General features: G+C 35.7%; 1 protein-coding gene across 1 annotated transcript in view; it reads left to right on the top strand.

Annotated features, from left to right (window-relative positions):
• LOC124721303 (protein artichoke) overlaps positions 1–16,964 on the top strand; it is a 190,042-nt gene extending 173,078 nt beyond the window's left edge. The window contains exons 12-13 of the mRNA XM_047246212.1: positions 5,713–5,944; positions 13,372–16,964. Of these exons, the coding sequence (XP_047102168.1) occupies positions 5,713–5,944; positions 13,372–13,753 (614 nt within the window). The 3' untranslated portion in view covers positions 13,754–16,964. The remainder of the gene's footprint in view (positions 1–5,712; positions 5,945–13,371) is intronic.
• The last annotated feature ends 6,265 nt before the right edge of the window (positions 16,965–23,229 follow it).

Raw genomic sequence — 23,229 nt, 5'->3', positions numbered from 1 at the left:
TTCAGTCAGTGACAGAGGGGAACATCATGAGTTATAAGAACTGTATTCACTTACTGCAGTTTTCTGAATCACTAATGTTACAAATACTGAATATATCATGAATAATATAGGTCATCCATGTTCCAAACCTTGACTTGATCTGTCATGATGTCTAATCTCCAGGGATTAAAAATATGTTTCTAAAAGTGAAGGTGAAATGAATGAAATTTTGACTAAAAGCTGCTGAAGAATGAAAGAAAAATGTGTACAAACTCTGCATAGTTATCCATCTGTATAATGCACTATACAAAATTGAAAAGCAAAAGGTTGTGGCAGATTTGACGATATTAGATACACTGGTCAGAACATAAACTCATAATGTAGAGATTCTCAAAGTTGTGGAAGATTTAAGAAAAAAAATGCATAATACATGTTAATTTTAAAATTTGCTCTTCAAACAGAGCATTCATAAAAGTTTTGAGCTGGCAGCTGGTCGTGCTCACTTCCCTGCATGACATTTCAACTGAGCACCTGCCAATCATCCTCAGGTGAACCATCAAAGACTGAAGAAACTTGCCCATCTCACAATTTATTAGTGTGTTAGGAAAATGTGGTAATAAATTATGGTTCGGGAAAATTTTTGCTAGTTTTCAGTGGCTCAACTCAGACACACACACACACACACACACACACACACACACACATACACACACACACACAGAGAGAGAGAGAGAGAGAGAGAGAGAGAGAGAGAGAGAGAGATTAAAAAACAATGTGAATATCTGTTTAATAGCTCATTGATCCACCACCTTTGGGATGCAATACAGCAGGAATTCTGCATGGCATGGATTCAACAAGTCCTTAATACACTTTCAGGGACACATGGCACAAGTTGTCTATGCACAAGTCAAAGCAATCCCCATACATTATAGGCTTCTGGTTTGTGAGTGCAGGCAGGCACCAGATAAGTGTCCCAGATGTGTTCCACTGGGTTCAGATCAGATGAATTAGGTGGCCAAGACATCAACTTTAGTTCACTATCATGCTCCTTAAATCGCCACTGCATGAGTCTGGCCTCGTGACTCAGCCAGTGATCCTGGTGGAAGATGCCACAGCTGTTGGAAAAGGCATCAACCATGATGGGATGCATGTCAGTCCATAGTTTGTCCAGAGATGATGATCAACAAGAAACATGATTTATTTGACCAGGCAACATGTTTCCATTGATTCATGGTCCAATCTCAATGACCCTGTGCTTACTGTAACTTATGATGACACAGTGTCAACATGGGAACAGGTAGGCATCATCTACTGTTCTGAAACAGTTGAACCTGCACCAGCATTGTGCACTGTTGTCAGACGTGATACGGATTGTTACCTATCCTGCTTTACAGTGTGGGCAAACCTCTGAACTTTACATCTTGAGATGAGGTGTGGACATCCAGCATCTTGTTGCCTACTCATAGTTTTTCTGTTCAACCACTTTCCATACATGCTCACAACAATGGCATGTGAACAGTCAACCAACTTTATCTTCTCTGTGATCCTTATTCCCAGGCTCCAAGCTATAACAATGTGCCCTTTGTTAAAGTCACTTATGTCAGTGGATTTCCCCATTTGCAATCTGTGTTGTTGTTAGAATGATTCCCCATTCATCTCTGCTCTGATGATACACATTGAATTGAATTGAATATTATTTGGTCCTGTAAGATTACATTGTGTACAGTAAATGTACGTGTAATATAGGACATGTCAAAGTATTAACATTCTTTATCACTTATTTTTCTACGCCTTTAGCTTACATTTTTACATCACTGACAATGAGTAACAATATATACAAATTTAATGGCATAAGTATTCTGCAACACTGTAAAACTCTTTTTCAATGAGATAGTCTTTAAGTTTCTTTGGAAAGTCATTGTGAAGTACACTATCTTGCAGGGTTTTGGGCAGACTTCTTAGTAGTCTGATACCAGAGTACTGGGGTCCTTTTCTAGCATTGCCAGTCGGTGGGGTATGCTCCATACTTCATTCTTCTTTCTTGTATTGTGGGTGTGTACACTAGCATTTGTAATCCAGTCCTCACTACCTTTTGTGATGTACATTGTTGTTTTGTATATATACAACGATGAAAAAGTTAAGATACCTAAATTCTCGAAACAGTTTCTGCATGTTTCAGAGGTCTTTCTTCTTAAAATGGTCCTAATTGCTTTTTTTTTTGTAATGTGAACACTCGTTTTGTCTCTTGTTTGTTTGAGTTTCCCCACACAGTCACTCCATACTGTAAGTATGGTTCGAAAAGTCCATGATACACTGTACACAGAAAGTTCTTGTCTGAATACTGTGATAGCTGCATCATTAAGAATATGACACAGCTCAGTTTCTTACAGACATTATTAATATGTTTTTTCCATTTCAGTTCATTATCCACAAGAATACCAAAGAATCTAGCAGATTCTACTTCTTCCAGCCTTGTTCCATCAACCTCTAAATCCATGCTCTACAGCCTTTTCCTTGTTTTTAAACACTGCATACATAGTCTTTTTCAGATTTATAACCAGTTCATTTTCCAACAGCCATTGAGCTGTGACATTTGCAGATATGTAAGCTCTTCTCTCAATCTGTTCCATATTTTGGTCACTATTTAGTATTGTCATGTCATCAGCATACAATATTTTCTTTTCTTCCTCCTCAACACCTATATTATTAACAAATACATTAAATAACAATGGCCCCATTACCGAACCCTGCGGCACTCCATATTTGATGGATTTGGTTTCTGATTGGTACGAGTTTCCTAATGATACATACTGCTTGCGGTTGCGCAAGTATGATTTTTTCCATTCACCTGGTTGCCCCCGAATGCCATAGTTGCTTAATTTTTGTATCAGCATTTCATGGTCAATGGTGTCAAATGCCTTTGAAAGATCCAGAAACATTGCAGAGACAACCTTTTTCTCATGTAAGGACTGTAAAATGTATTCTGTTAGACTGACAATTGCTGATTCTGTAGATTTACCCTTTCTGAAACCATGTTGTGAGGTCATGAGAATGTTATGTTTGTCCAAATAGTTAACTAATTTGGTATACATAAGCATTTCTAGGATTTTTGAGAAATCTGATATCAGTGAAACTGGTCTGTAGTTGTTGGGATCATCCTTACACCCTTTCTTGTACACTGGCACTACCTTCGTTATCTTCAGTTTTTCTGGAAAAATTGCATCTCTGAAGGAACAGTTTGCTATGTTCAGCAGTGGTGTTATTACCTCCTCACATACCAGCTTTATTACATGATTTGATATTTCATCATCACCAGCTGATTTCTTGGACTTCAGTTTCTGTATAGTTTTCCGCAGTTCATCTTCCGTGACTGGTCTTAAGAACATAGTACTGCATGATCTTTTTGGTACCTTAATACCCATCTGTTTTTGACTATTTCTTTCCAATTTTAGGTTTTCTACTACACTGATATAGTTTTTATTCAGTATGTTTGCTATTTCCATACCATCTGTGACCACTGTGTTGTCTATTTTAATTGACCTAATACCTTCTTCTTTGTTTGACCCATCTTTTTCCTTTCTTTCAGCATTGATTGCATTCCAAGCTGCTTTTGCCTTGTTTTTTGAGTTTGCTATGGTGGTGTCAATTGCTCTTGCTTTCGCTTCTCTTATTGTTCTTCTATACTTCTTTTTTAACATTTTATAGTTTTGAGCTTTGCCCATCCGTCTCATGTCCTGAAGCTTCCTTCGCTGTTCTAGTATTTCTATTTAAATGCAAGCCATCCTTCGCTAGTGAGTTTTCACATAGGAATTTGTTTGGGTCTATAAAAATTGCCCCAAGACGATCACATTGTTCTTTAAGAGCACAGTTTATTTTGGCGATATATTTTTCACTCACCGACTTTCTGTTTATGATTCCGCTAAGTATCAGACGAGATCCTGCATACATATTTCTTGCAGAACGAATAATGTTTCTTGTTTCGCTTGCCATTTCTTCCTCACTGCTGCTCCTTAACGAATTCGTTCCAACATGTATAAACACCCCATTATAGTTATGTCTGATTTCAGAATCTGGTTCTGTGGTATCTTGACTTGCATTTACCATATTTTTAAAATGTTTACCGAGTTGATGCGTTCTAATACCAGGTCGTACGTCGATCTTGCAATTGGGGACAGCGATATTCTTCAGCAGCGAATCGCCAATTATTAAAAAGTCATTTTCCGTTTGTTGCGTATCTGTCGCCTTGTTTTTCCTTTTGCTATATGTCACCACCTTCCATTTATATTTATCTTCCGGTTTTTGGCTTACTGAGTTTACCGAGACATTAACGGGAACACTTGAAATGTTGTTTTTAAAGTACGATCGGTCATTCGTATTTTCGCGACCTTCTTGCTTTTCCGAATTATGGCTTTTACACACACAGGACTTCTTTTCTTGTATTAACGTATCGTTTTCTTTCTTGATGGTTGAAAGTCCGGTTTTTAATGCCTCAATGTCACTTCGTAGTAACTTTATAATTTCGGTTTTTGTATCAACTGCACTTACAAGATCGGCCGTTTCGTCACGTAAACATCCGTGACATGTCCACGGAAAATCATCGCTGACGAACTTTAGATTTACTTTCGTGCACTTTTCGTGTAACCAGAAGTTGCATTTGATACACAGAATACCCTTCATCACACGCTTTTTACATTCTCTACACGAAATACTGTTCATTTTTTGCCTTTTTAACGAGAGAGAAGCGTCACTACACTTTCCTATCAGCGCCATCATGTGTCATGTGCCCACAAGTCCGAAGTGTTCATAATGTTTTGGCTCCTCAGCATGTGTGTGTGTGTGTGTGTGTGTGTGTGTGTGTGTGTGTGTGTGTTCCTGGTAATAAAACATTACCGCACCAAAGTCAGCGACAGTAAGTCTTTATGTAGATTATTCCCAGCAATGATTCCATGAACTGAGCTATCAAAAACCAAAAAGAGATACATTATTTATGACAAATTTCATTAAGAATAAATATACTGAGAAGAAGTAAGTAGTATACTCATTTTTTCAATTGGCTCCTGCAGAATGTTCCTAAATTTACACCACAAATTATTCATACTGTACATTTCTGGGCTCAGAAAATGTTAACTTATCTGATGAATTACTAGAGAATATTAAAGTGTATGATAGTATGGGATGAAGGAAAGTATAGTACGTAAGCTTTCTTTGGTACTCTTCAGCTGCTCCAGACAGCATATCCATTATAAATAAAGATTTGTCAAGTTGTTTCAGCATTTCTACAAAATGTTCTACCTAACTGAATTTATTATAAAGATCCTATTGTAAGAATTTAACACTGGACACCTTTTTCAACTGCATGTCTCCATATTTTATTCACATGGTGGATGTAAGTGTCTTGCAGATGTTTTTAAGTTAAATTTTAATTATTTTATTTATTTAACATGATACGATGACAATGAATTGTCTAGAACCCATTTGAAATTTAAGGAACTCTACTTGATTTACAATTTAACACAATTTTCTTTTTGTCAGCAAAGGAAACAAACTTTACAACTGATAATGTTAATGATACTTTGCAGCTTAAATGTAAGTACAAAGACAAAAATGAGTTTCAAAACAATTAGATCAAAAAGATATATATTGTTGTGTATATCAGTGCTTTATAATATTAAGAATATTAGTAGTAATAACAACAATAAAAACAACAATAGCAATAATGATAATTCATTTCAGGAAATCCTTTATCATGTAACTGCCTTGTGCGTCCATTGAAGCACTGGATGTCATCACAGCTTAATGTCAAACAGCACTGGAAAGATATTCGCTGTGCTCAACCAGAATATCTGTTCAACCAATCTCTTAGTAGTGTCAGTGAGGACAAGATGACCTGTGACTCTGAGCGAGAATATAAAAATGATCCTGCCTTTGATGTCAATCCTGATATAAAATTCAGAAATGTTAAAAAGTAAGTTACATGTAAATATTATTTAAAAATTTTCTTTTCAGATTTGAGGGTCAAACTTTGTAATTGTTAGCTATTTCCTTGATTTTTTATTTATTCACATTCCTTTTTGCATGCAGTCATTAAATAATCACTTTGAAAAATATCATATTATGCACAAGGTCAATACATATCATCTTTGTGTACAAAGTTTAAATACATATGATACTTGGGTACAAAACTTTAATAAATATCATATTTATATACAAAGGTCAATAGATGACATGTATAGCTTAGAATTTCCTCAGCAGTCAATTATATACTGTTTTGAACAGCCAGCTAAGCTAGTACAATGCACTACATATTCACTGTGTATGAAGTTAATATGAATTTCTCATCGAAGAATGCCATCCAAGTGCAGACCAAAGAATTTACACTCCTCACTACCTACATATAAAATTCCACAAGTACTTCCTATTCGTCTGTTGAATGAGTGCCCTGCTTTGAACTCCAGTAATTCTAATTTCCTAGTATGAACTTTAGGGCCCATGTTACAAAAATATTTAATCACTTCTGATATCCCATGTGTTGAAAAATGAGTTATCTCCTCTCCATTTTCACCACAAAATAGCACAGAGGTGGCATCAGCATAAGTAATTGTATGGTAATTAGCAATTTTTACAATATCATCTAAATACACGAGAAACAAAAACGGGCCCCATATTGATCCCTACAGCACACCTTCCATTTCTGTTTCACTCATGGACTGAATGTTGTTTTTTCTCACCCCATGATAATTTATATTTGTGCATTGTTTATGATTTTTCAGGTATGTAGACAGGAGTTTAAGAGACATGTGTCTGATACTGCAATTGCTCAGTTTCTGTGAGAACAGTGTGTGGCTGATTGGATCAAATGCCCTTGTGAGATCTAAAAATATGCCCACAATGTTCTTCATTTCATCAAGACAGCCATAGACTTTATACAAAAATTCTGTGACAGCTGTTGTGATATTGCAATCCTTTCAAAATACTGATTTGGTTTCAGCAAGGAGACAACACTAACTCAAAAATTATCTCATTTTGGCTGTAGGATGCTTTCACCTTTGATCCTTTTTTGTGCAATTGTCGGACTACATTTATTTTCAGTGCACTGGGAAACATACCTTCTTTGATGCTACAGCAGATGAGATATGTAACTGGTTTAACCAGAAGATTTTGCAGCTTTAATTACTGTGGTGGAAAGATCATCCAAACCACTTGAGTGACCATCTTTAGCTACAGAATTATCTTGATTATCTGCAAAATTTTAATTACTGTGCTGAAAAGACCACCCAAACCATTTGTGTTGCCATATTTTAGCTATAGAATTATTTTTTTATGTCTTGTTCTTTTACTCCCCTGAATTCAAAGCTCTTGTCAATTGTGTAGCAATGTGTTGAGTTGATAAGTGGTTCTGAGCCTGGAATTATGGCACCAGTTGGTAAAACACAATGTTCATTATGAAGATTAGACAGTTTTATGGACTTGTTGACCTCCATGTCAGATATTTTTTGCTTCCACTTTTGTGTTTGTATATCTTCTACAGTATTTGTTAGTGATGTTCTATGAGGCATGGCATACATTTGCTAACTGTATCATTAATTCAGTGTGGACTTTTTTCTTAAGATTTAGGTATATCTTTCCTTAAAAATATACAGTGCAGATGACTTGTACAACACAGAGGTCATGGATATTCTGTCTTAGTTTGACTAATCTAGCTGCTAATTTCAAGCTCTTTTTTTCCACTGATTGGGAGTCAGTGATATTGTTACTGTTTTAACTGGACAACAACAATCAAAATGCCTGAGCAGGATTGGATTAAATTCATCCCATATAGTTTTTGATCCTTCTAACTGAAGGACACTGTCTCAATTTTCTCATCTACTGTATTTTTGAGTGTGATTATGTTCACAGTAGTTAGGCTTCACATCTGCTGAATTATTTTTATCATTTCTGTAGGATCCACAGGTAAACTATCAGTTTGCTGGAAATAATGGCAGTAGTAGTGGAACTCTAGGTTACTGAGCTCAATACCATTTTTATCATATTTTCTTATTATTACATAGTTTATCATACAGGAGATTAGTTTGTTGTCCTGGACGCTGAAGTTACTATATTTGTAAGATTACGGTAATATATTTAATTTATTTGATAATTTCCATCTACTGATATTACAGGAAGTTGCATCAGTATTTAAATCACCCATTATAGTGAGGTTATTTGGACCTGTCCAACCAAGTTATTAAGGTGGTTGAAGAAATGACTCAACTGTCCATTTGGTGGGTTATAGAGACCCACCACTATGTGATTCATTGTGTTGTTCATGAAACCTTATTGATATTTCACAATGCCAGCTATTTCAAGCAACCCTACTATGCAGTACTGCTCAAGAAATGTCAACTCTTTTACTTTATTGCTTAACATAAAGAAGAAGTATTTTGATTGAACAATGTAGTGTTTATGATATGCTCAAAAATATCCCTGCATACTGGCAGTGAATTACTGATCAACCATTTTGCATAGCCCTTCAGGCATTTACTGCTATAACGTTATATGTAAATATTGTTCAATTTATAATTTGTCTCAAATAGACAATATTTTCCTTAAATCTCATTGCTTGGATGGGATGTTACTATATCAAAAAGTATTTATGAACAGGTTCATAAGTGACTGAAATTCTTGATAGCAGTCTCCAAAAATTTCTAGTGTTAATAAGTGGTTATTTTTTAAATGTATTGTTTCTTGTTAAAAGTTTATGTGAAATGTATACTTATTAGAACTTCTGAGACTTTAATTCCGTGGTTGAATAAATTCTCAAGAAACCAAACATATGACCTATGTCTGGATAAGACACCTTTGGTTGGGTCATGGCTTTGATTCACTGCACACATTGACTTACTGAAATATCATAGCAAGGTAAACACACGTCACTATATGACATCACATGTTTCTGAAATGTGAGTGTAGTTGGCCATTGTAAGTTGTTGGAAGCCAGGAACAACTTAGCTTAGCGTCTTCCTCTTTTTTGTTGTACAAATCTTCTGCTTGATTCTTGGCAGTGGTATCTGAATATGAGAGTTTTCTTGATTTTGCGACCAAGGTGTTTGGTACTCTGACAACAGATTATTCCAGGCTATATAAGGGACAATCAAATGAAAATGAGACAGATAAACTGTTCATTATTTCAAGAGTAATCACCATAACCATTAAAACATTTATCCCACTGTACGACAAGACAGTCAATGCCTTCATGGAAAAATGTTTTCGGTTCCCCACAGAACCATGATTGTACCCAGGCATGCATCTCTTCATCCAAAGAAAACTGATGGCTACAAATGTCTTTCTTCAGTGCTCAAAAAATATGGAAAGTGCATGGGGATAGATTGTGAATGTATGGAGGATGTGTAAGGGCTCACAGGCTGCCAAGGTTGTTTTGAATCACTGCTGAAGTTTCGCTCAGAAGCCCTGACACATACTCCATACAATCCTGACCTCTCCCCATGCAATTTCCAAGTTTATGAAGTCCTGAAGAAAGGTGCTTGTGGCAATCTATTTGCTTCAGGTGAATAGGTGCATGCCTGGTTACAATCATGTTTCTGTAGCAACTGCAAACCTTTTTCCATGAAGGTGTTGACTGTCTTGGCTTGGCAATTGTGGTGATTACTTTTGAAATAATGAGCAGTTTACTTAATTTTTTCCATCTATCTCATTGCCATTTCACAGCCCATTATATATTGTTGTCTTCTTGCCTCTTAGTTCCTCGATGTAATATACAGATCTACATCATTCCTGGATATGGGTTCAAATGGTGGTTTTTTAATAGTCCTTCAAGGGTACTGGTGAGTTTATTTTCACCTTCTTCAAAATAATTTCCACCAGCAGAATGCTAGTATGATCTGCTTGAATGAACACTCTGGTTTTAACAATAACTGCCTGATGAGTTCATCTGATGCCATATAATAGGGAAGCCAGCATACTTCCTGTAGGGAACCCATTTTACTGATAAAAATTTGAACAATTTGTTGGAGAAGACAGGGTTGGTAATAGAAGGCAGATTTTACTTGAGGGTAGAACAGATACCTTAACCTCCTTGATTTGTTTTCTTTTATGTCTTCTTTTCTTCTCATTGTTTATTGGTTACACCCCTTAATGGAAATTGTCATTCATGTCTTCACTTGATTATTGCTATGACTGTTCCCTATGTCATCATGTTTACATTCTGTCTGCTTGTTTCTTGAGTTTACCTCCTCCTTTAACGTTTTCAAACTGTGACCCTTTCTGATATCTTGGTATAATCACCACAATGTTAAATTCTGTCACTGTTGCCCTGCAGTGCCAATTCACCTAATTTTGTATAGTAATGCAAAAACAGGTATTTAGGTCTCTCATAGAACAACTTGTGATTGCAGATGCATTTTAATAAATCACAAAATTACATAATTATACATATTTATAGGTATTTCTGCTAACTGTTTATGACTTAATTAGTAAAATAGGATTATATTTCAATATTTTAGCTGTATATTTTCCAACTCTTGAATGTACACTGCCAGCATAATTTTTGCCAATGCTTTATCAATATTACTTTGATACATGGGCTCAAACTAGAAAAATGCACTAAATTTTGTGAAAGTTGCTCCACGAAGAAGGATACATATGAGGGAAATTGACTTTAGTCCAAAGATTAGGCAAATGACTATACCATAATAAATGGGATTACGGAGCTGTACCTGATATCTGTGTTTAAATATTCAGAATGATGTAACTGGCTCCACATGACAAAAGTTGACTGATGCAGGTACTATAAAGAGCACATCTTATGTGTTGTGGTATAGAATTAAAGAGGCTCTGGATATATTCTGAGGGATTGTCCCCCACTACAGTTTGTATTATGCAGCAGAGTGTGCACTGTATGCTGAAGTAGGACTCAAACCCAGGACCTTTGCCTTTTTTTGGACAAGTGCTCTACTGACTAAGCTATCCAAGCACAAGTCACAACTCACCCACACAGCTTCTGCCATGGCTTCATCTCCTACCTTTCATATTTTGCAAAAGTTCTCCCACAAAAATTGCAGGAGCAACACTTCTTGAAAAAAGGTTTCTGGGGAGACACAGCTTAGCCACGGGGGAGGGGGGGGGGATCTTTCCAGAATGAAATTTTCACTCTGGAAGGTAGAAGAAGTTGTACTGGTGGAAATAAAGCTGTGAGAGCAGGTCGTGTTTGGGTAGGTAGCTCAGTCAGTAGAGCACAAAAGATCCTGGGTTGGAGTCCTCATCCAGCACACCATTTTAATCTGCCGGAAAGTTTAATACAGGATACACACTGTTGCAGAGTGCAAATTTCATTCTGGAGACAATCCCCAAGGCTGTGGCTAAGCCATGCCTCTGCAATATCATTTCTTCCAGGAGTGCTAGTCCTGCACGTTTTGCAGGAGAACATCTGTGAAGCTTGGAAGGTAGGAGATGAGGTACTGGTGGAAGTAAAGCTGTGAGGGTCAGTTGTGAGTTGTGCTTGGGTAGCTCTGTCAGTAGAGCATTTGCCTACAAAAGGAAAAGGTTCCAGACTTCAGTCCCAGTCCACCACACAGTTTTAATCTGGTAGGAGTGGAATCTGTGGAGTGGAATTTTCTCCAGTTTCATTTGAGAAGGCTTTATCTGTACTTCTCTGACTATTGCTTGACATGTGGTTGGACCTTTTACTGCTAAAATGTTATATGTTAATAGCCTGAAGAAGAGGCAGTACCTCAGGCTCTACAACCTTCCTGATTTTGCAGTTGTTTTATAGTTTGCTCTACTTACATGAAAATCAAGATCACATGTTTCATCCAGTGGTGCTCCACACTATCAGTTATGGTCATGTAGACAAGATTGCATTCATCATCTGCATTGGTCACATAGCGTGGGCCAATATCCACATGTTGCTGTCTACAGTCTTCTTCTGTCCACTGTTTCCACACATGCACAACTGTGATAACAACATTCCCTGTTTGAGCCAAAAAGACACCTCTCTGCAATCTCATGCAATTATTCCTGAAGCACAATTCCAATCATCATTTGACAGTGGATTACTAAGGCCATTCTTTCTGAGTGTTGCCATTTTTTGAAGGGGTTAGTATATGTTTATGTTTGGTGTCTTACATGAAACTTGAATGTGCTGTTTTTCATGTCAGTTTGGTAGATTTTATCAGAGTAGCTGGAAACCAATTTGTTTGATCTAGTAAAGAGAAAATGAAAAGACAGTCTTAAGTCATCAAATGGATGAAAGTTAGTTTGTTATATGACAAACATTATGAACAAGAAGCTTGCAATATCCAACACTATTTCTGAAATCCTCACTCTGTTAGTGTAGCACTTATGTGTAACAGTTCTGTTTATAACATTCTTCTGTGAGTGAAAAAATTCAGGAGGCAGGCGTCTTGACAAATGTGAATGATTAATGTGTGTGTGTGTGTGTGTGTGTGTGTGTGTGTGTGTGTGTGTGTGTGTGTGTGTGTGTGTGTGTGTATAGAGAGAGAGAGAGAGAGAGAGATTTCAAATTACAAGTTACATTATTTATTGAATACAACCTTTTTCTCCATTCACACAGAATTCATTTTGTGAAAATGTGGCACATAAAAGACATATCTTCAATGTTTAAAATTGTATTATTCACAGTTAAAATAAAATAGTCTTCATTTACTTTCTATAACAATGTTTTATCTTTGACTGAAACTATAACAATTACACAATTAACAAACACTGACAGAATGGTACTCGATGGTGCTGAGTCAGAGTCATACAATATTTTCCAAAAGAATAGGTCACCATCTGATTGTATATTACTGTATTTTTCTTCTGTACAATCTAGGTTTCAGCTTTAATGCCATTATCAATTATAATACTAAAAGTTCTTAGACCATTAATACTACATATCTGGTAAGGTCAGCTTTGAGCTCACTTTAGCAGGTATGATATGTTAATGGTCTAAGAACTTTTATCATTGTACTCGATAATGGTCTAAGAACTTTTATTATAGTATTTGATATTGGCACGAAAGACAAAATATAGACTTTTACAGAAAAAAATACAGTAATATACTGTAAAATAGCAGTGTATTCTTTTTTTTTCAAAAAGAAAAGCAAAAAACGAGGACGGGGAGAAGAGAGATGGAGAAAAAGAGAGAGAATGATACTGTTCATAATATTATCTTCTGAAGTGGCTGGAAACACTGGTGAACTGTAATGAACTTGAATGTAACCTAATATTTAATTACATTTTTAAACAAAAATATTTCCCAACTCCAGTCATAATTATAGTAAAATACCATGTTTCACACGTTGCTGTCTTAAAATATAAACTAAATTCTGTATGTCTTTCTGGCTCTACACAAATTCTTGTTATCAACTTACAAAATTCTGTTTTATATTATAGGAATGAAAAGGGTGACCTTAGCCTGGCATGGTATGTGTCAAGTACTGAAGACATTGGTGACTTTCACTTGCTAATGAGAGATCTGCCTAATATGCAATCAAATGAAAGCACTAATCAACACCTACTTGTACAGAATTTGTTTGAGAAAGACTTATCCTACATAACACGTAGCTATGTTGTGAAAGATTTACCCAAACGACATGGTGACCTACAAATGTGCTTGTTAGCAAGAGACAGTGAAGGAAACATTCGTAAATGGAGGATGAGTCAGTGTGAGCGTGTTCCTATGGATGGTTCTATTAGTGCCTTATCAGCAGCACTTCCATTACCAAGTACTATGACATTATTATTTTTTGCAGTATATGCCATATTCAGGTTCTGATAATATCTTAGTGATCTTTCACATAGTCATATTATACAAAGACATTTTTTCTAGCAACATTTGGTCATACTCTTGATTAATAAAATTCATTTAAATCTTTGCCTTCAGTAGTATCCCATTGATTTTATGAACTTTAAAAGGCTGTCTAGCATCAGCTTAAGATACAAGTTAATTCTTAACTTTAAATTAAATTGACCTTATTTACTTAACAGATAATTAGAAGCATAACAAAACATGCAGCTGTGTCAAAATGTTTGCATTGGCTGTTAGCTGATGACAGAAATAAATGAAGCTATGGCTGATAGCTGATAATAGAAATAAATGAAGCTACTGTTCTTAATCTGAGACTAAAGATGAAAGTAGGCTATCTCTTCTGATGAAATGCCTCAACTAATCTCCAAAGAAAGAATTACTGAAAGTTTTTAATCTGAATATGTTATAAACAGAAGGAAGTTCTTAAAAGTATTACACACTAATATGTGCATCTGTTATTGTGACTAGCTGGTAGGTAAAAGTGATGAAATACTTATTATTTCTCTAATATACCTGGTGCAAGCAAAAGTAAATCACCAGGTGAAAATATTTATCAGTTAATGAACTTCATTTTTGTAATAAACTCGGTATCAGCAAAATTCTCTGTTGATTGACTTATCAGTTACAGAACATAATATTATGCCATACACGAAAATATTTAAACTGCCAGTGTTGGCAAGTAGAGAAGACTTTCATAAGAATATTTTGAAGAGGAATGAATATGATAGTTCAGTCATTTATTGTTGCTGTTAATCAATGACAACTGTTAATTTAGAAACTAAAATCACATATGGATTTGATGAATTTGTAACATATCTTTTATGTAGATTGGTACAAAAAGGAGACATATAAACTTAAGTGCTCCATAGCCTGTCAGATGTATGCTTTCCTATTTTTCAAATCCTTCACACGTACACAGTAAAATCTAAAGTAATCAGGCTCGTACACCCATCCAAGAGTTAGATCACTTATTGCAGCAAATACAGAAATAAAATAAATGCATAAAAAGATATCCTTGCATTTATAATTATTTTCTTCTTCATAGTGAAAATAGAGGAAGATATGGGAAGTAGTAAAGGACAGCCAGGTTACTTAGAGCCTAGTTTAATGGAGTGCTCATTTTCTCCTACATACTCCACACACCTCAAAAGTCCTTCTCAATCAAGGCTCTGAATGAAATACCTCAAATTTTCTATATCTATCACATTATTTTTCAGATAGAAGAAGTAAGCTGCATTAAAAAGAAACTAGCACTTTGTTACTAGAGAGAGATAGAGAAAATATATGTATGGGTATTTCTATTATTTGTATTTGAACTGGCATTTCATGACAGTCAGTACTAACCAACCCATCTTACTACACCAGTATGTATTTGTTTTTCCTCAACTGAAACTCCTTAAATTATATATGACAGCCTTTGTTACAACTAAAAACACCTGTAATGATAAGCATAGCAAGGAGCTGAAGTTGGAGCTGGTTTTTTTCTGTTACTGTATCAAAGTAGAGCAGATAATTACCAATGGAAGTTACAAAGAAATTAGATGATATAAAAGTGGAGTAGACAGATCATCTAGAGCTCAGAGATGATAGCACTTTTTCAGTTGTAGCAAGTTCTAAATATTGAAAATAGCAATGATATTACATATTTAATAAGTCATCTTGTTGTCTTGCACATTAATATAATTACATTTCCCTTCTCATGAGATAACATTAAAACAATATTGTCACATGGTCTTTTGCAAGTCATTTCATTATGTGATGGATCATAAACTATTTGTTTGGATGTAGAAGAGAGAATAAACATATTTTTGTGATACACTGTCTATCGTAGCTGTAATATGAAAAAAAACATGTTACTGTCACATGCAAAGTTTGTAAATTGTACAACAATGAACAACTCTGGTTTATTTGTTGTAACCACTGCCCATCTTTTGCAGGAGATTTTATTTGCTTCACATAATTATACATGTGTAATTGAAACTGCTCAGTGTGACATGTACTATGCAGTTTCATTCTGATTTAGAGGATAATTGATATAATAAAGTCTTTAGAAGTGCTATAAGCAGGTTGTAAGATACTAGTTGGTTATAATGAAAGCGCAGCTACTCACAGAGGTTGAGTTCGCGCTGCAGTTGTATGGCAGGCAGTGAAACTCAGTAGATATGCTAAAGCATTATTGTGGAACCAATTTACACTGGAAAAAAAGTTCCAATTTTGGCCACCAGGTGCAAATCTGACCCTGTACAGCATCTCATCAATGCCACCGGTGCTCATACTGCTGAACAAATTGTGTACAGGCCCTTAATAGTAAAATTTACATTATGCTTTTCTCACTTGTTTGACCTTTCCTGACCTAGACCCATTTCTAATCCAATACATGTGGAAAAATTTCTATATGTCACTCTCACATTCATAGTACCAGATTTGCAACTGGTGGCCAAACCTGGAACTAATTTCTTCCAGCATAAATCAGCTCTGCATTAATGCACTAGAATATGCACTAAGTTTCACTGCCATCTCATAATTACAGCCCACATTGGATTTCTGTGAGTAGCTAAACTTTAATTCAAACCTCCTAATACTTTCTACATGCTGGAAGAAATATATAGGCCTACTAGTGCACCTAATTCAGTGCCAGAAATGTTGTTAATATGTGTTAATCTCAATATAAGAACAAGGAAGTATTATTCAGTACCAATTTGTGGGGAAAATTAAAATGATTTACAACAAATATTCTGAAATACCAGTGAACGTTTTATAGGAGGACTGTCTCAGTAAATAAAAAAAAAATGTATGGTTGTCATTTGCAATATACGCAAAGGCAAAGCTCAAGCTGTTATAAAAATACTTAAGGATCTGATCATATTCTTACTATTTTAAGTGAAGCTATTATTACCTATCATTTAACTCATACTAGTCTTCGGAAAGGTCACAGTTTGTTTAGAGGGAGTACTTTACTGTTTGTATATAATGCATATAGTTTGTAAAGAAATTGTAATTGACTGATAAAAGTGTATGCTGTATTTATAAAGTTTTACAGAATGTAGAATATTCGAACATGTACATGACTGTATCAATAATTTATTGTTAATTTGTACATATATCTGTTACTGTATACATAACAAGTATTTAAACTGTGAATGGAAAATAAGTGAATAAAGAAGTTTGTTTCCTGGAACTTGTCTTCAGTACTTACAGCATTTTTTTTAAGGAAATTCTCAAAATGCTGTTGTTAACTGAGCATGTAATGACTGTCTGTATTCATTTGTTTCTCCTTATCAACTAAAAACACTGAAGTAAATATGTAGTATTTATTTTTATATTTGATTATTGTTATTACTAATAGTGTTACTGTCACATATAATTCTATAGTTGAGAAACGGAAGACATGAATATGTTTATGTAGGTAAAAAAATTTCCTTGCGGCATATAGAACTACAGAGGACACAACACTTATGACAACAATTAATGGTATAAATACTTGACATAACTTCAGAGGCTTCCACATCTGGTGTCATGATGATTAGAAATCTTCTGCATGTTGTAACACATTACTATGTAAAATGCTTTAATTATAAACTGGTCAACCAGTCTTGTCCTGAGGAAGGCTATTGTAATATGGTCAAAACATTGGTTTTAAGTTTATAATTAAAGGATATTATACAATGACATTGTACAACACTCAGAAGAATTTTGATCATCATGATATAAATGCTTGTTTATTAGTGAGAGGAATTAAGGCAGGGACATATCCCAAAGTAGTAAACAAAAGATTTATAGATATCAGGACACTTACAATGCAGACACTTACAGCCAATATTAGACAGCAAATTTGGCAAGAAATTTACAGAACAACTTTAATGACAAATGTAATAAATTTCTCCAAACCTTTATCACTTGCTCAAACAGTGCTTTCCCATTAAGATTTTCAGACTGATATGCAGCACAAATAAGCGGACATTCTGAATAACTAACAGCATTAGGAAATCATGTAGGAGGAAACAGAATGTGTATCAGAATATGAAGGACAATCAGAGCCCAGACAGTAGTTCAAAATGCTGAAGAATGTCAGAAGACAGGCCAAAACAAACCATTACATCAAGAGAATAGTAAGCTCTCAGAATAAAATTAAAACTATATGGCCAATAGTGAAAGAAGTATCACATGAGAAGGAGAGTGTTCAAAATATTACACCTCTCTTGTGTTGGAATGAGACTGTAAGTACTTCACCAGATCCATACAAAAATATTTAACAGTCACTAACTGTTCGATCAATCAACAGCTGGCAAGTTAAATCAACATTTTATAAGTACAGGTAAAAACACAAAACTCATAAAAGCTTGTATTCCAAGAAAACTTTCTCATATGTAGCTGCAGGGAACAAGGAAAGATGAAAATAAATTAATTATTAAATTATTAAAGAATAAAAACTTCTGTGAGTTTCATGAGATATCAAGTAGGATTATGAAGATCAGTACACCATAGATCAGTTCTGTACTCAGTCACCTGTGCAATATGTCTTCCAAGTGTGGTCAGTTTCCTGAGAGACTGAAATACTCATTAGTGAAACAACTTTATAAAAACTGGGCAAATGTGAGTAGGAGTTACATTCTGAGAGTTCCATGTAAATTTAGTCTATGCTTCTATATAAAGATAAGCTGTTACTTAATGTTGCTACCAAAAATTACAAAAAGTACAGGACTGATTTACTTCAAATTTTTACACAATACTCTAATGAACATTCAGACAGACATAGACCATAATTTTTTTTGAAAGGCAATGTACAGACTGTGAGAAAGAAAATGCTATGTTATGCTGCGAAACTGTGTTTTCGTTTTCTTTCTTGCAGTTGCAATTACGATAGCAAGGCTTGTAAACCATTGCATAAATTTTTTCTCACATATATATTATTTCTCCTTACATATGATTTCAAACGAAAATTGTATACAGAGCAATGTGCTGTTTTATTTTCTTCCTTGCCATCAGTTTTACAGAAAACAGGGGAGTTGTACTTATGGTTTATCTGCTTATGATCAGAATGCTACCATGGAATCTGAATTGTCCAATACTTTGAAATCCTACTGATTCACAGATTAAAACTTGTGGAATACTATCATTGAAGATACTATCCTTTCAGATTCAGCAGCTGGAGAGCTCTTTCTCATACTCCATATACCAATGATACCAACTGATTTATCCATTCATTTGAGGCGATTTCAATTCACAATGCAGGTTTTGTTTGCAGTAACAATAAACAAGGCTCAAGGTCTGAGAGAGTGGTAAGGGGACAAGGGAAGAGGGGGGAGGGGTTGAGGAAATGGACATATAGAGAGGGGAGGATAAAATGGACAGAGAGAGGGATGAGGAGTCGGAGGTGATACACAGAGAGAGGGAGGGAAGGAGCAGGAGGAGATGGGCAATGAGAGGGGGGAGGAAATTATTGCCAGAGAGGGGGACACAAGTTTAAAATGTATATCCAATTCCCATACATATTCAGAAATTGCAAAGCATTGCTAGGTTTGCTAGTTATGTGCATAGATAATTACAGTACATTACATTAATAATTGTTCCATAGACCATGAATATGACATTTGGTAATGATGTTGAATGTGTCAGTTTAACATAAGGTTAAACAATAGTAATAATAATAATTTCATGTGGCTCAATGGCCTGGTGCAAGTCTTTCTATTGGACACCACTTTGGCAGCTTGCATGTTTTAGCCTACCCCCAGGCACATGCACTGTTAATAAAACACCAGGCACAAAACACACACACACACACACACACACACACACACACACACACACACACACACACACATTGTGAGTGTCAGAATATGTGGCAAAATGGCCATGTCTTTTGGCTACATTGACTCAGAAGCTTAAACTATTTACGGGATCATAGAGAATCATAGACCTTGACATGAGACAAAAATTTCAACTTGATACCATTACCCATCCCTACGAAAAAGGGTTCTTAATGATCAGACACACAGGCAGACAAAAAACGGATACTATAGGAGTTCTGTCTTTACAGTTTGAGGTAAAGAACCCTAAAAATGGGAAAGTAGATGCTGTCTATTATTGGTCAATTTCTTTGATGCTTGTGTTCAAAAGTTTTTGAGAAAACAATGTGTAAGACTAGTGCCACATTTTGCTAGTCATAATTTGCTTCCAGACTCTCAGTTCAGCCTCCGTAAAATGTTATCCATAGAAAATATAATTTATTATTTTGTGTGTGAATTTTGTGTGTGATGCAGTAACAGGGCTAAACAATAGTTTAAGGAAACTAAATATTTGTTTGTGATTGAAGAAAAACATTTGACTGTGCATACCATATAATACAGTTAAAAAAGTTGAAACATTGCTCGATTAGGGAAAAAACCCTTCAGTGACATATTTCATATCTGGAAAGCAGAAAGTAGAAGGTAGAAGGTTGTTCTCCTGTGTCAACAAACAGGAAGAAGGTTTGAATGTGACTGAGGTTATGTTAAGTGGAGAATGCCACAGAATTCTGCTCTGGGCTCTTTGCTACAATGCTCTACCACAAAACATGGCACATGAATCAAAAGCTTTTCTCTTTGTAGATTACTCAAGTGTTTTATCTATTTATACTTATTTTGTTACTTATTTATGTTTTCTTTGCCTGGAGCCATCACAATGATGGCTTTTGTAAATGTCAGAAATAACAATATGACAATAAAAATATTATCAAAATGCCAGTTGCTACTCACTATATAGCAAAGACACTGAGTCGCAGATAGACACAACAAAAAGACTGTCAATCAAGTAAGTTTTTGGCCAAAAAGGCCTTCAGTAGAATTAGACAAAAACACACACACACACACACACACACACACACACACACACACACACGAGAGAGAGAGAGAGAGAGAAAGAGAGAGACAGTCCCTAGGTGCCACGGTCAGGTCTGTGGTCAAGTGTGTGTGAGTTGCGTTTGCACGTGTGTGTGTGTGTGTGTGTGTGTGTGTGTGTGTGTGTGTGTTTTCTAACTCTGAAGAAGGCCTTTTTGATCAAAAGCTTACTTGTTTGATAGTCTTTCTTTTGTGCCTATCTGTGACTTGGCATCTCTGCTACATGGCGGGAAGCAACTGTCCTTTTCGTAATATTGTCATTATTCCATCCTGGATTTTCCATTGGTTGAATATGACAATAATTATATTTATAAAATATCTTACACACTACACTTGTCGTGTCTTATATCTGTTTTATACATTTAATGGTTGATATGCTATGGGTTCATGTCATAAGTAGTGTCTTAGAACTCATTGAATGATGGTCAACATTTATTATAAGAAGAGATATTAATTTTGTGTTAAAATCAATCCAGTTTCATGTTCTTAAATAGTTTGATGGTTTCTTCAACCAAATCAAATCATGGATGTATGGGCTTCCATTAATTATTTTCAATTTTCTTCTTTTCGTAAAGTAGAGGGTTACCCAAAAAAAGTCCATTAATTGTAGAATGAAGGGTTTCACGACCGGGTGACATGGCTCTTGATATACATTCCGGGATGTGAGGTCGTGGTCCAAGAACTTTTCTGCTCCTTACGTTTCGTCCAGGACTGCGCTGAACTTCCTCAGAGGCGCTGCTCCGCTGAGTCTTGCCGACTGACTGGTCGGGTGTCTGAGAGCGACTTACATATTGTGAGAAAGGGGGGGCGTGGTTCAGGTGACACGTGATAAGCAGTGATAATCCATAGCAAAGATAAGGTTGACTATCGATTACCACCTTGTCAAAGATAAAAATTGTTAGCAATTTTGTAGAGCCACTGTCCATATATCGCTAAGTTTCATAGCCTCCTCTTTCCTATTAAAATAGGACGAAACGTAAGGAGCAGAAAAGTTCTTGGACCACGACCTCACATCCTGGAAAGTATATCAACAGCCAAAGTCCATTAACATTTAAAAATGCACTAATATACAGAATAATGAAAGTACAGAGGTAAAAAATGATAAATATGCTTGAAATGACATGGGGTTTTATTGAAACCAGTAACAAGTGCAAAAACTGGTCAAGAGATTGCAAACATGTGAACTGGATAGCAACATGTCAATGTCATTGCATAAGAATTGTGTATAAAGTGAGCTGTAGTGAAAGAGATTGTCACATGCACCAGCAATCACAGCATGTAAACTTTACCAGAAACTGCACTGTCGGTGAAGCTTTATTATCACAGTGAAGAATTCACTACTGCTGCTTTACAATCTTATCGGCATAAGAATGTTATTCAAGAGGGTAAAGGTCCTGTGGCAAGTGTCAGTGTGAAGAAAATGATCACCAAGTTAAAAACCATGGGTCGTCTAGACAACTGGCCTCATAGTGGGTGACCAGATGCAAGTGCTACTGCTACTCAGACAAGTCAGGGAGGAAGTCAGCGCTAGGAAACTCACATGTCACACCTGCATTTCATGCACTACTGTTTGGAGAGCACTAAGGTGTAAACTCCATTGCTACCCCTACAAAATTCAACATAATCATGAACTGTTAGCCACTGATTTTGTGATATGGAGAGCATGTGCAGTGTGTGCACTTCAAGAAATGGGTCAAGATTATGACTGATTGTCTAATGTGTTGTGGACCAATTAAGACCATTTCACACTCCAATGGTCTCTCAACACCCACAACTGCAGAATTTGGATTACCAAATCCTAGAACTGTTGCAGAAACTCCATTACATGACAATAAAGTCATGGTGTGATGTGCATTTATCACATCAATTATGATTGGACCCTTTTCCCTCAAGGAAATGTGAGGTGCAGCTTTTCAGACTGTCAGTGTGATTGGTGCAGGGTTCACCAATATGTTACAGAATTGCTTCATCCCTAGGCTGGCTGATAAACACCTGCTGGAAGGTACAACTTTTACGCGGGATGACTCTCATCCATATTGCTACAAGTGGCCACTTCTGTGATGCTTGGCCTCCTGGGTCCCTAGACTTCAATCTGAGTGATTATTGATTTTATTGTGATCTGAAGTTTTAAGTCTATTGAGGTTGTCCTACCTCATTAGGCATGATGAAAGACAACATCCTATAGTAATTTCTCAACATACCTACTGTTATGCTATACAGTGCTGTTCACAAAATTGTCCCTCAGCTACAGGTATTCTTGGTGAATGATGGCCAACATGTTGAGCATTTGTTATAAATAAAATCATATTTGTTAAAAATCAGTCATTATACTAATTATTGCTTTTCTATCATATAAAGCACCATCTATTTGTCATTTTGTGCACTTCTTTTGGTTTCAATAAAAGCATTTCAAGCACATTTGTCAATTTTTACCTCTCTACTTTCATTATTTCTTGAAGTACTTAAATTCCAAATGTTAATGGACTTTTGCATCACCCTGTACTTATAGTCTGTTCTGGTGTTGTGCTTATATACAAATCTATGTTTGAAAACTTCAGTTGATTAACT

The sequence above is a fragment of the Schistocerca piceifrons genome, chromosome X, assembly GCF_021461385.2.
Source record: "Schistocerca piceifrons isolate TAMUIC-IGC-003096 chromosome X, iqSchPice1.1, whole genome shotgun sequence".
In the NCBI taxonomy this organism is placed as follows: domain Eukaryota; kingdom Metazoa; phylum Arthropoda; class Insecta; order Orthoptera; family Acrididae; genus Schistocerca; species Schistocerca piceifrons.
Note: the sequence above shows the minus strand (reverse complement) of the source record. Positions and strands in the feature narration are given on the sequence as shown.